Raw genomic sequence first — 14,231 nt, 5'->3', positions numbered from 1 at the left:
TCACAAAAACCAAGGAGCTTATCACTCTCTTGGATCCTGCTTCTCTGTTGGAGAGAGCTTCTATGCTTGGGGAACCAGAACACTCCCATGTGCCACTAAGCCAGGCCCCAAGCTTCAAGAGGATAGAAGTTCCTTTATTTAGGACCTTGTCCTATGTCTCTCTTCATCTGCCTGTTAACTTGTATCCTTTATGGTATCTTTTATTAAACTGGTAAACATTAAATGTTTTCCTGAGTTCAATGAGCTGCTCTAGCAAATTAATTGAACCTAAGGGGGAGGTCGTGGGAACCTCCAATCTGTAGTTGGTAGGTCAGAAGCGTAAGTAACTGCCTGGGGCTGGTGACCAGTGTCTGGAGTTGGGGGTGAAGGGCAGTCTTGTAGGATGGAGCCCTTAACCTGGGGAATCTGGTGCTGTCTCTGGGCAGACAGCATCAGAATTGAGTTGTGTTCTTGGATACCCTGCTGGAATTTGAGAATTGCTCGGTTTTGTGGTGGGGGGCAGGAAGCCACCTCTCCCCCTGCCCACTGGAATCAGGTCCAGGAACCCAAAGGAGTTAAGCACACAAACATAGACACAAATGTAAGACATGAAACCATAAAATTCTTGGAAGAAAACATAGGCAAAAATCTCTCGAACATAAGTATGAGCAATTTTTTCCCAGACACATCTCCTTGGGCAAGGGAAACAAAATAAAAAATGAACAAGTGGAACTACATCAAACTAAAAAGCTTTTGTACAGCAAAGGAGATCATCAGCAGAACAAAAAGGCAATCTGCAGTGTGGGAGAATATATTTGCAAATGATTTATACAATAAGAGGTTAACATCCAAAATATATAAAGAACTCATATGCCTCAACACCCAAAAAACAAATAACCCAATTAAGAAATGAGCAGAGGACTTCAACAGACATTTTTCCAAAAAAGAAATACAGATGGCCAATGGGCACATGAAAAGATGCCCCACATCACTAATCATCAAGGAAATGCAAATCAAAACTACAATGAGCTATCACCTCATACCAGTTAGAAGAGCCACTATCTAAAAGACAAGAAATAACAAGTATTGGGAAGGATGTGGAGAAATGGGAACCTTCCTACACTGTTATGGAAATATCTATTGGTATAGCCACTGTGGAAAGCAATATGGTGGTTCCTCATTCAACCCAGTAATTCCCTCCTTGTAATTTACCCAAAGAAAACAAAATCCCTGATTTGAAAAGATATATGCACCCCTATATTTATCGCTGCACTATTTACAATAGCCAAGATATAGAAGCAACCTAAGTGTCCATCAATAGATGAATGGATAAAGATGTGGTGGTACATATATAAAATGGAATATTATTCAGCCATAAAAAGAAATTCTGCCATTGGCAACAACATGCGTGAATCTACAGTGTGTTACGCTCTATGAAATAAGCTCGGTGGAGAAAGATAAATACCATATAATTTCACTTATTTACAGAATATAAAGACAAAGCAGAACAGAAGTAGACTCATAGACACCAAGAAGTGACTAGTGGTTACCATGGGGGAAGTGTAAAGATGGGTGGGTGGGAAGGTGAGGGGAATTAAGGGGCACAAAACTTCTCAACCATAATATTAGTTGGCCACAGGGGTAGTAGTATAGCATGCGGAATACAGTCAATGATTCTGTAACATATTCCTATGTTGAGAGACAGTAAACTGCACTAGTGGGGGGTGAGGATTTAATAATATGGGTAACTGTTGAACCACTGTGTTGTATATATGAAACCGATGTAAGATTGTATATTAATGGTATTTCAATAAAAAAAGAATAACTACCATATCAAAGCTTTAGATTTTACAAAGTTATTTTGCTGGACTCAATTGCTGAAGACCTTAAACACATACTGAATATATATCATGGACTGGAATAAGAAGTAATAAAACATATTCTTGCATTCAAATACTCAGAATAAAAAAAGCTCAGAATCTGCTAACAGAAAATCATATTAACTTTTCCATATGTTTAAGGTATTTCATAAAAAAAAGAATGTGGATTGTGTAAATAAATAATGACATAAAGTCTGATATTATTTGGGTAATGGAGATAAATATAAGATAAAAAACAAGACAGTGGAGATTGGATTAAAGATGGTGGCGTGGGAAGTGAGACAGAGACCTCCTCTTAAAACCACACATAATATGAAAATATAATTTAATACAACTAATCCTGAAAGAGCAACAGGAAAGAAGGCTGCACCAGACTGCTTATACCTGGAGAAAAGAGCAGACCTCATGGAACAGGGTTGGGTGCTTAAACAATCTTCAGGCACTCCAGCAGCTCCAAGGTCCCCCACCGTGATACGTAGTCAACTGTGTCATCCTCCTGGCTAGCCTGCACCTGGCTCAGGCTTGCAAACTGGCAACCGCTGCCATGGTGTCAGGCCAGCCAGAGGGAAGCCCCACCTATGGCAGCTACAAACACAAAGCATAGAGGCTTATACCAGCATGTTTGGCCCACTTGTTATGGCAGTGGAGACAGGCATAGCAGCCAGGAAGCAGGAAATAGCTCTTTCCTCCCCTCTAGCACAAACACCGCTCCCCTGCAACCCCCGACATTGCTCCAGGGACTGAGCAGCTCCAGAGAGTAGAGTTTCTGGGCACTAGAGGGCACCACAGACAAATTATGAAACGTCAAAGGAACGTGGTTCAAAGCAAAATTATGAATACACCTAAGAAAGATTCAAATGAAATCGACCTCATGAATCTTCCTGAAAGAGATTTCAAAATAAAAATCATTAACATGCTCATGGAGATAGAGAAAAATATTCAAGAAATCAGCAACAAATTTAGGATGGAGATCCAATCACTGAAGAACACAATGGAGGGTATTAAAAGCAGATTAGGTATGGTGGAGGAGAGTATAAATGAAATAGAAATTAGGGAAGAGGAATACAAAGAAGCTGAGGCACAGAGAAAAAATAGTATCTCTAAGACTGAAAGAATCCTGAGACAACTGTGTGACCAAACCAAATGAAACAATATTCATATTATAGTGGTACCAGAAGAAGAAGAGAAGAGAAAAAGAGAGAGAAAGTGTCTTTGAAGAAGTAATTGCTGAAAACTCCCCCAATCTGGGGAAGGAGATAGTCTCTCAGGCCATGGAGGTGCACAGATCTCCCAACACAAGGGACCCAAGGAAGACAACACCAAGATATATAATAATTAAAATGGCAAAGATCAAGGATAAGGATAGACTATTAAAAGCAGCCAGAGAGAGAAATAAGATCACATACAAAGGAAAGCCCATTAGGCTATCATCAGACTTCTCAGCAGAAACCTTACAGGCTAGAAGGGAGTGGCATGATATATTTAATGCAATTTAAATCCTTAAATTTGAAGGTGGGATTAAACAATTTCTAGCTAAGCAAAAGCTGAGAGAATTTACCTCCCACAAACCATCTCTACAGTGTATTTTGGAGGGATTGCTATAGATGGAAGTGTTCCTCAAGTTAAGTAGCTGTCACCAGAGGTAATAAAAGGGATAGACAAAGAATACAGAATATGATACCTAATATATAAAGAATGGAGGAGGAAGAAAAGGAGAGGAAAAAAATAAAGAATGTTTAGAGTGTGTTTGTAATAGCATACTAAGTGAGTTAAGTTAGACTCTTAGATAATAAGGAAGTTACCCTTGAACTTTTGGGAACCACAAATCTAAAGCCTGCAATGGCAATAAGTATAAACCTATCGATAATCACCCTAAATGTAAATGGTCTGAACTCACCAATCAAAAGACATAGAGTCACTGAATGGATAAAAATAACAAGACCCGTCTATATACTGTCTAAAAGAGATTCAATTCAAACCCAAAGACATACACAGACTAAAAGTGAGGGATGGAAAAAGATACTTCATGCAAGTAATAGGGAGAAAAAAGCAGGTGTTGCAGTATTTGTATCAGACAAAATAGACTTGAAAACAAAGAAAGTAACAAGAGACAAAGAAGGACATTACATAATGGTATAGGGGTGAGTCCGACAAGAGGACTCATTATAAATGTCCATTATAAATATCTATGCTCCCAACACAGGATCACCTACATATGTGAAAAACATACTAAGAGACTTAAAGAGGGAAATAGGATGCAATGCATTCATTTTAGAATATTTCAACACACCACTCACTCCAAAGGACAGATCAACCAGAAAGAAAATAAGTAAAGAGACACAGGCACTGAACAACACATTAGAACGGATGGACCTAACAGACCTCTACAGAACTCAACACCTGAAAGCAGCAGGATACACATTTTTCTCAAGTGCACACGTAACATTTTCCAGAATAGACCACATACTAGGCCACAAAAAGAGCCTCAGTAAACTCAAAAAGACTGAAATTGTACCAACCAACTTCTCAGATCACAAAGGTATAAAACTAGAAATAAATTGTACAAAGAAAACAAAAAGGCTCACAAACACATGGAGGCTTAACAACATGCTCCTAAATAATCAATGGATCAATGACCAAATTAAAACAGAGATCAAGCAATATATGGAGACAAATGAAAACAACAGCACAATGAGCCAACTTCTGTGGGACACAGTGAAGGCTGTTCTAAGAGGAAACCATATAGCAATCCAGGCCTGTTTAAAAAAGGAAGAACAATCCCAAATGACCAGCCTATATTCACAATTATTGAAACTGGAAAAAGAAGAACAAATGAGGTCCAAAGTCAGCAGGAGAGACATAACAAAGATTAGAGAAGAAATTAATAAAATTGAGAAGAATAAAACAATACCAAAAATTAATGAAACCAAGAGCTGGTTCTTTGAGAAAATAAACAAAATAGATAAACCACAAGCCAGACTTATGAAGGACAAAAAGAGAATCTACACACATAAACACAATCAGAAATAAGAAAGGAAAAATCACAATAGACACCACAGAAATACAAAGAATTTTACAGAATACTATGAAAATCTATATGCTAACAAACTGGATAATCTAGAAGAAATGGACAACTTTCTAGAAAAATACAACCTTCCAAAACTGACTAGGAAGAAACAGAAAATCTAAACAGACCAATTACCAACAATGAAATTGGATTGGTAATCAAAAAACTACCCAAGAACAAAACCCCCAGACCACATGGATTCACTGCTGAATTTTAGAGAAGACATAGTACCCATTCTCCTTAAAGTTTTCCAAAAAATAGAAGAGGAGGGAATACTTCCAAACTCATTCTATGAAACCAGCATCACTCTAATACCAAAACCAGGCAAAGACACCAAAAAAAACAAAAACAAAAACAAAACAAAACTACGGACCAATATTCCTGAAGAACACAGAGGCAAAAATACTCAACAAAATATTAGCAAACCAAATTCAAAAATACATCAAGAGGGTCATACACCATGATCAAGTGAGATTCATCCCAGGGATGTAAGGATAGTACAACATTTGAAAATCCATCAGCATCATCCACCACATCAACAAAAAGAAGGACAAAAATCACATGATGCTGAAAAGTGTTCAACAAAATTCAACATCCATTCATGATAAAAACTCTCAACAAAATGGGTATAGAGGGCAAGTACCTCAACATAATAAAGGCCATATATGACAAACGCAGAGCCAACATCATACTTAACAGTGAGAAGCTGAAAGCTTTTCCTCTAAGATCAGGAACAAGACAAGGATGCCCACTCTCCCTGTTTTTATTCAACACAGTACAGGAGGTCCTAGCCACAGCAATCAGACAACACAAAGAAATAAAAGGCATTCAGATTCTTTAAGGAAGAAGTCAAACTGTCCCTGTTTGCAGAAGACATGATATTGTACATAAAAAACCCTAAAGAATCCACTCGAAAACTACTAGATCTAATATCTGAATTCAGCAAAGTTTCAGGATAAAAAATTAATACAGAGAAATCTGTTGCTTTCCTATACACCAAGGAGGAACTAGCAGAAAGAGAAATCAGGAAAACAATTCCATTCACAACTGCATCGAAAAGAATAAAATACCTAGGAATAAACTTAACCAAGGAAGTGAAAGACCTATACCCTCAAAACTACAAGACACTCTTAAGAGAAATTAAAGAGGATACACATAAGTGGAAATCCATCCTATGCTGTTGGGTAGGAAGAATTAATATTGCTAAAATGGCCATCCTGCCTAAAGGAATTTACAGATTCAATGCAATCCTTATCAAAATACCAACAGCATTCTTCAATGAACTGGAACAAATAGTTCTAAAATTCATATGGAACCGCAAAAGACCCTGAATAGCCAAAGCAATCCTGAGAAGGAAGAATAATGCAGGGGGAATCTTGCTTCCCAACTTCATGCTCTACTACAAAGCCACAAAAATCAAGACAGTTTGGTACTGGCACAAGAATAGACCCACAGACAAGTGGAATAGAATAGAGAGACCAGGTATTAACCCAAACACATATGGTCAATTAATATATGATAAAAGAGCCATGGACATACAATGGGGAAATGACAGCCTCTTCAACAGCTAGTGTTGGCAAAACTGGACAGCTACATGTAAGAGAATGAAACTGGATCACTGTCTAACCCCATACACAAAAGTAAATTCAAAATGGATCAAAGACCTGAATGTAAGTCATGAAACCATAAAACTCTTAGAAGAAAATACAGGCAAAACTCTCCTGAATATAAACGTGAGCAACTTCTTCATGAACATATCTCCCTGGGCAAGGGAAACAAGAGCAAAAATGAACAAGTGGGACTACATCAAATTAAAAAGCTTCTGTAAAGCAAAGAACATCATCAGTAGAACAAAAACGCATCCTACAGTATGGGAGAATATATTCATAAATGACATATCTGATAAGGGGTTGACATCCAAAATATATAAAGAGCTCATGCACCTCAACAAACAAAACGCAAATAACTCAATTAAAAAAGAGGATCTGAACAGACACTTCTCCAAAGAGGAAATTCAGATGGCCAACAGGCACATGAAAAGATGCTCCACATCGCTAATCATCAGAGAAATGCAAATTAAAACCACAATGAGATATCACCTCAAACCAATTAGGATGGCCAACATCCAAAAGACAAACAACAACAAGTGTTGGCGTGGATGTGGCGAAAGGGGAACCCTCCTACACTGCTGGTGGGAATGTAAATTAGTTCAACCATTTTGGAAAGCAGTATGGAGGTTCCTAAAAAATTCAAAATAGAAATACCATTTGACCCAGGAATTCTACTCCTTGGAATTTACCCTAAGAATGCTGCAGCCCCATTTGAAAAAGACAGATGCTCCCCTATGTTTATCACAGCACTATTTACAATAGCCAAGAAATGGAAGCAACCTAAGTGTCCATCAGTATAGATGAATGGATAAAGAATATGTGGTACATATACACAATGGAGTATTATTCAGCCATAAGAAGAAATCAAATCCTACAATTTTCAACAACATGGATGGAGCTAGAGGGTATTATGCTCAATGAAATAAGCCAGACAGAGAAAGACAAGTATCAAATGATTTCACTCATCTGTGGAGTATAAGAACAAAGAAAAATCTGAAGGAACAAAATAGCAGCAGACTCACAGAACCCAAGAATGGACTAACAGCTATTTAAAGGACTGGGGAGAATGGGTGGGAAGGGAGGGATTAGGAGGAAAAGGAGCATTACGATTATCATACATAATGTAGGGGGGGGTATGGGGAAGGCAGTAGAGCACAGAGATGACAAGTAGTGATTCTATAGCATGTTACTACGCTGATGGACAGTGATTGTAATGGGGTATGTGGTGGGGACTTGATAATGGGGGGAATCTAGTAACCACAACATTGTTCATGTAAGTGTATATTAATGATACCAAAAAAACAAAAATAAAAATAAACAAGACAGTGATTAACTTTAGGGGACAGAGAGGAAGGCTGGCATAATGGAATGCTCTATAGCAAGTTTTGGTTTTTAAGTTATTTTTTAAATCAACTAAATTCTCAGGTATCCAATGTTATTAATTTCTTATATATCCTTCTAAAAATGTTCTAGTGTATATATACATAAAAGAATATATATATCTAACACAAACATATATGCATTCTATTCTCACTCTTTTCATAAATGGTAACAATTTATACACACACACAGAACATATATAAAATAAAATTTTATACATGGCAATCATTCCCAGACCAGTAAACAAAAAGCTTTGTTTGCCGTTCTATTGTGGGGCTATACCATCATTCATTTAACCAATCTCATGCTGTACTGATGGACAGTTAAGAAATTTTCTTCTTACTGTTACAGACTCTGTTGCAAAAAATAACCCTGTACATAAGCAATTTTGTACAAGTTAAGCAGAGTTTTGAATAGGATCAAAATTTTGCCAAGAAAAAACTAGGTAAGATTACTGGCAGAGGGAACAACTCAAAGGCCCAAAGATGTAAAATAGGAATTAAATAGTTTGATATTACTGAAGTATAAAATCTAAGGTGGTAGAATATCAGGAGGGGATGAAGAAGGAAGAATAAACTGGAGCCAGATTACTTGGACTTAATCCTGTAGTATTGTGGAAGAGAACAGATTTCTACCTTTAAAGACTACTATGTGGAAACAACCAAAATACTCATTAACTGATAAATGGATAACTAAAATGTGTTAAATCCATATAATGGAATTACTCAGAAATAAAAAGGAATGCATTCTCTAACATTTTGATACATTCTACAACATGGATGAACTTTGAGGAGATTATGGTAAGCGAAAGAATCCAGTTACAAAAAACCACATACTGCATGATTCCACTGACATATGTCTAGAATAGGCAAATCTATAGACACAGTAAGTAGATTAGTGGTTGCCTAGGAATGGGGAAGGGGGAGGTTAAGGACTAATTGGGAGTGACTGCTAACAGATACAGGTTTTTGGGGGGGTAATAAAAATGTGATGATGGTAAAAAGTCTGTGAATATACTTAAAGCCCACTAAATTGTATGCTTTAAATTGGTGGTTTTATGGTATGTTAATTACATATCAATAAAGCTGATAAATAAAAATATAATTATTGTGATGGCTCTGTAGAGAATGAATGTGGAAGAGGTCAAGACTGGAGGTGGAAAAATCAGTTACGAAATTAAACAGTCTAGGTAAAAGCTAAGACACAAGCAGTACTGACAAAGAGGAGAGATGGATTCAAGAGGTATTTGGAAGGTAAGACCAAAGGAATTCCTTTGCTGACTAGAGGTCAGCAAAGGGATAATGGGTAAGGGATGAATCTTAAATTTCTGGCTTGGATGACTGGATGGATTCTGTATTTTCTACTCATATGAGATAGGAAGTATAAAAGAAGAGCAGACTTAGGATGAAAGATAAGTTCCATTTCAGATACGTTAAGTCTGAGCTGCCTGTAGGCTATCAGAATGAAACTGTCTAGTAAATAGTTGTGTTGAGGTGCCTCAAGCTAGGGGGAAAAATCTAGAATTGTAGATTTAAGAGTCATGAGTAAAAAAGGGGGTAGGTAAAACCATGAAATTGGATGTGATTGTTTGGGGAAGCATATAGAGTAAGCAAGACATAGACAGGCCAAGGGTGAAACTCTGGGGGGCACCTCTATTTTAGAAGCATGCTAAGAATGTGTATAGATGTAAATAACATTTTACTGAACACTCTCTGAATATGTGGGCACAGTGCTAGGAGGTACTTTGTTTCAAAGCCATCTTACTTAGTCCTCATATATATTTCACAAGTCAAGACAACTACACAGACCATTCTTAATTTATAGATTAGAAGGATCAGAGATACTAAATATTTTGTGCAAGGTCTCAGGGCTAAAAAGTGACTGCTGGAGTAACTAGAATCCCAGTCTGATTCCTAGGCTCAGACTCTTCCTACTTCACCATTCTGCTTTCCCTGCTATCCATATTCCACCACCATAATATTCGGCACGGTTTTTCTGCACTGCACCTAGTAAACCTGCAATTGATTATTTAAAAATTACATCAGGCAGATGCTACATTATCGGATGGATAAAAAGAGGAAGCAAGGGCGGGATTATTCCACTTTAAGATCTGTCTTAAGTAAACAGGGAGTCTTCTTTGTACCGGATAACAGGGCTCAGAAGTTGTGATTCCTGGGATCCGAAAAGCAAAACCAGAATCTGCCGACGAAAGTCCTTAGGAACCCTATTACCAGTCTTCATATCTAATGGATTTACATTCTAAATGATAGAACCGACAAAGCAGACGAAGGCTGATGTAGAATAAACGTCGAGGGCCGGCTTTGTCAGCGAGTTTCTCAGCGGAGAAGTGGCGAGAACATCAGGGCTTCAGGCTTGGAGAAGAAGACGATTGTCCTGGGAATCCCAGAGACACCACTACTCTAACTTCCAGTTGCCCCTGGGAACCTAGGCACCAACGGCCAGAACCCTTCTCGGCTACCCTTACTCACTTTTTTGATGTTGGATTTAGAGGCTGGATGAAAATCCTTCTTGCACATGAAATTGGCGAAAGATTTCCCCATCTTGGAGCCTCCGATGGGAAAGACAGCCGCTAGAGCAGTAAGCAACGTAAACAGATCCTAACGCTTAACCGGAACTACGCTTCCGTGTCAGAGAGAACTTCCGGAGTCAAAGGCGACAACTTCCGGCAACTAAAGCCGCTGCGCGCTACACCACTGCCTTTTCCCCACCCACAGAGGCTTGGTGAGGGGCGTGTACCGGGGAGGCGCGTGCATAGTTGAAATAGAAGTAGGAAGACCGGACCGGCGGCCGCTGGGACTGAGGGCCTCCTGGGAGCAAGGCGCTCCCGGGAGAGGCCCCGGGTCGCAGTGTCGTTGGCTGCTGTTCGACCGCTGATTGTTGGTGTGCAGAGTACGGGCTGGGCGGCGGCTTCTCTGCAAGAGTGCTTGAAGTTCGAGCCCTTTACTAGGTGATTTCTGACTTAAGTATCATAAACTTTTCTGCGCCGATTTTCTCGTCTGTGTTAATGACAGCAGTCACCTCGCCCTAACTGTGAGAATCAAATGTTGCGATGTTTCTGAAAGCGCTTGGTGAACTAAAGCATATGAAATAGAATGTAACTTACAGGAGAGCGAGGATTCTGTTTCGTTACCAGTTGTATGGTGCCATTATTTGTTGAATGATGAATACGTACATGGGAGTTAGTAAAGGCTCTCAAGGCTTTCCCTTTTAAATGGGTAGGCGTGTTCCTAACTAGGCGGCATATTCCCTTAGCTTCTTTTTACAACCCCGGTTAGACAGCTCAGATCACCTAGTACACCTTGATGGCCCTTGAAACTCCAGGGTTTTGAGAGGACCTGGTTGCTAACGCTATAGGAGATCCACCAACCAAGACCTCTTGCCGGGAGGTGGGGTGGGTGTGATGTCAAGTATAAGACTTTTGTAAAAACTTTACTCTTCTGCCAAATAATAACAATAATAGCTCTCATTTGAGCGTCTAATATGTTCCATGCACTGTGCGAAACGCTTTCTTTATACATTGCCTTATTGAATTTCCCATAAAAGCCCCCTGAGATTTTTACCGATGAGGCAGGAGGCTTAGATACAGATTAGTCTGCCAAGGTTCTGCAGTGGTGGAAACTAATTTTGGAGCACAAATAAAAGGCGATCCAGGATATAACCGTTGAAATTCACACTGAAAAGAACAGAAGCAATCATGACCTCTCTTTTTCCATCATTGAAGAAAAGAAACTTCGGAGTTTCAGGTTGAACTTCTTTCTTGAGTCATTTTGTTTTTTGAATGAAACATTTGTTAGATTTAAAATTTGTTTTTAAATTGCTGGTATCTGCTTGTGTAAAGCCATTCTAAGGTTTGGGCGTTATAAAATAAAATGAAACTGTAAAACAGTGTGCTCTTTCTGGAAGCAAACGTGCTTTTCTAAAATCGAGGATTTAAGATGTTCCAAATTACAAATGAAAATATCTTTTTCTTAAAGTATCATTGATATGCAATCTTATGATGGCTTCACATAAACAACACTGTGGTTTCAGCATTCCCCTGTATTAAGTCCTCTCCCCCTCCATTGCAGTCACTGTCTGTCAGCATTGTAAGATGCTACAGTCATTAATTGTATTCTCTGCTGTACTACCTAGTCCCCATGAACTGCCTATATTGTGATTGCAAATTGTAGTGCCACTTAATCCCCTTTTTCCTCCCCACCCACCCTCCCAACCCCTCCCCTTTGGTAACCATTAGTTCCTTCTCAGTGTCTATTAATCTACTGCTATTTTGTTCCTTCTGTTTTGCTCTGTTTTTATACTCCACAAATGAGTGAAATCATTTGTTGTTTGTCTTTCTCCTCCTGGCTTATTTCACTGAACATAATACCCTCTGGGTCCACCCATGTTGTCGCAAATGACAGAGTTTCTTTTCTTTTTGTGGCTAAATATTATTCCATTATGTATGTGTACCACATCTTCTTTACCTATTCATCCATTGATGGACACTTGGGTTGCTTCCATATTTGGGCTGTTGTAAATACTGCTGCGATAAACATAGGGGTGGATATGTCTTTCCAAATCAGGGATCTTGTTTTTTTCGGGTAAATTCCTAGGAGCGGAATTACTGGGTCAAATGGTATTTCTGTTTTTAGTTTTTTGAGGAACCTTTCATTCTGCTTTCCACAACGGTTGAACCAATTTACATTCCCACCAGCAGTGTAGGAGGGTTCCTCTTTGTCTGCATCCTCCCCAGCATTTGTTGTTTCTTGTCTTTTGGATGTTAGCTATCCTCACTGGTGTGAGGTGATACCTTGTTGTGGTTTTAATTTGCATTTCCCTGATGATTAAGGATGGGCAATCTTTTCATGTGCCTGTTGGCCATTGGAATTTCTTTTTTGGAAAAGTGTCTGTTCATATCCTCCACCCATTTTTTAATAGGGTTATTTGCTTTTTTAGTGTAGAGGCATATTAGTTCTTTATATATTTTGGATGTTAACGCCTTGTTGGATATGTCATTTACAAATATATTCTCCTGTACTGTAGGATGCCTTTTTATTATGCTGATGGTGTCCTTTGCTGTACAGAAGCTTTTTAGCATGATGTAGTCCCATTTGTTCATTTTTACTTTTGTTTCCCTTGCCCAAGGAGATGCATTCAGGAAAAAGTTGCTCATGTTTATACTCAAGAGATTTTTGCCTATCTTTTCTTCTAAGAGTTTTATGGTTTCATGACTTACGTTCAAGTGTTTGATCCATTTTGAGTTTTGCGTATGGGGCTAGAGAATAATCCAGTTTCATTCTCTTGCATGTAGCTGCCCAGTTTTGCCAAAACCAGTTGTTGAAGAGGCCGTCCTTTCCCCATTGTATATCCATGACTCCTTTATCATATATTGAGCATATATGCTTGGGTTTATATCTGGGCTCTCTAGTCTGTTCCATTGGTCTATGGGTCTGTTCTTCTGCCGGTACCAAATTGCTTTGATTACTGTGGCTTTGTAGTAGAGCTTGAAGTTGGGGAGTGTAATTCCTCCTGCTTTATTCTTCTTTTAGCTATTTGGGGTCTTTTGTGGTTCCATATGAATTTTAAAACTATTTGCTCTAGTTTGTTGAAGAATGCTGTTGGTATTTTGATAGGGATTGCATTGAATCTGTAGATTGCTTTAGAAAGCAGGATGGCTATTTTGACAATATTAATTCTTCCTATCCATGAGCATAGGATGTGTTTCCGTTTATTGGCATCTTCTTTAATTTCTCTTAAGAGTGTCTTGTAGTTTTCAGAGTATAGGTCTTTCACTTTCTTGGTTAGGTTTATTCCTAGGTATTTTATACTTTATGATGCAATTCTGAATGGAGTTATTTTGCTGATTTCTCTTCCTGCTGGTTCATCATTAGTTTATAGGAATGCAACAGATTTCTGGGTATTAATTTTGTATCCTGCAACTTTGCTGAATTCAGATATTAGATCTAGTAGTTTTTGAGTGGATTCTTTAGGGTTTGTTATGTTCAATATCAGTTCTTCTGCAAACAGTGATAGTTTGACTTCTTCCTTACCAATCTGGATGACTTTTATTTCTTTGTGTTGTCTGATTGCTGTTGCTAGGACCTCCAGAACTGTGTTGGATCAAAGTGGGGAGAGTGGGCATCCTTGTCTTGTCCCCAGTCTTAAAGGAAAGGCTTTCAGCTTCTCGCTGTTAAGTATAATGTTGGTTGTGGGTGTGTCATATATGGCCTTTATTATGTTGAGGTACTTGCCCTCTATACCCATTTTGTTGAGAGTTTTTGTCATGAATGGATGTTGAATTTTGTCGAATGCTTT

The 14,231-nt window shown here is 38.6% G+C and overlaps 2 protein-coding genes across 2 annotated transcripts in view; one reads left to right on the top strand and one right to left on the bottom strand.

Moving 5' to 3' along the window:
• Positions 1-10,562, bottom strand: part of CIR1 (corepressor interacting with RBPJ, CIR1) — a 62,353-nt gene extending 51,791 nt beyond the window's left edge. Inside the window, exon 1 of the mRNA XM_057503895.1 lies at positions 10,406-10,562. Within this exon, the coding sequence (XP_057359878.1) occupies positions 10,406-10,477 (72 nt within the window). The 5' untranslated portion in view covers positions 10,478-10,562. The remainder of the gene's footprint in view (positions 1-10,405) is intronic.
• Positions 10,563-10,629: 67 nt separating this feature from the next.
• The window catches only part of SCRN3 (secernin 3), a 42,191-nt gene continuing 38,589 nt past the window's right edge, over positions 10,630-14,231 (top strand). The window contains exon 1 of the mRNA XM_036876958.2: positions 10,630-10,884. The gene's annotated coding sequence lies outside the window, so the exon portion shown is untranslated. The remainder of the gene's footprint in view (positions 10,885-14,231) is intronic.

The sequence above is a fragment of the Manis pentadactyla genome, chromosome 6 (genome assembly GCF_030020395.1).
Source record: "Manis pentadactyla isolate mManPen7 chromosome 6, mManPen7.hap1, whole genome shotgun sequence".
In the NCBI taxonomy this organism is placed as follows: Eukaryota; Metazoa; Chordata; class Mammalia; order Pholidota; family Manidae; genus Manis; species Manis pentadactyla.
Note: the sequence above shows the minus strand (reverse complement) of the source record. Positions and strands in the feature narration are given on the sequence as shown.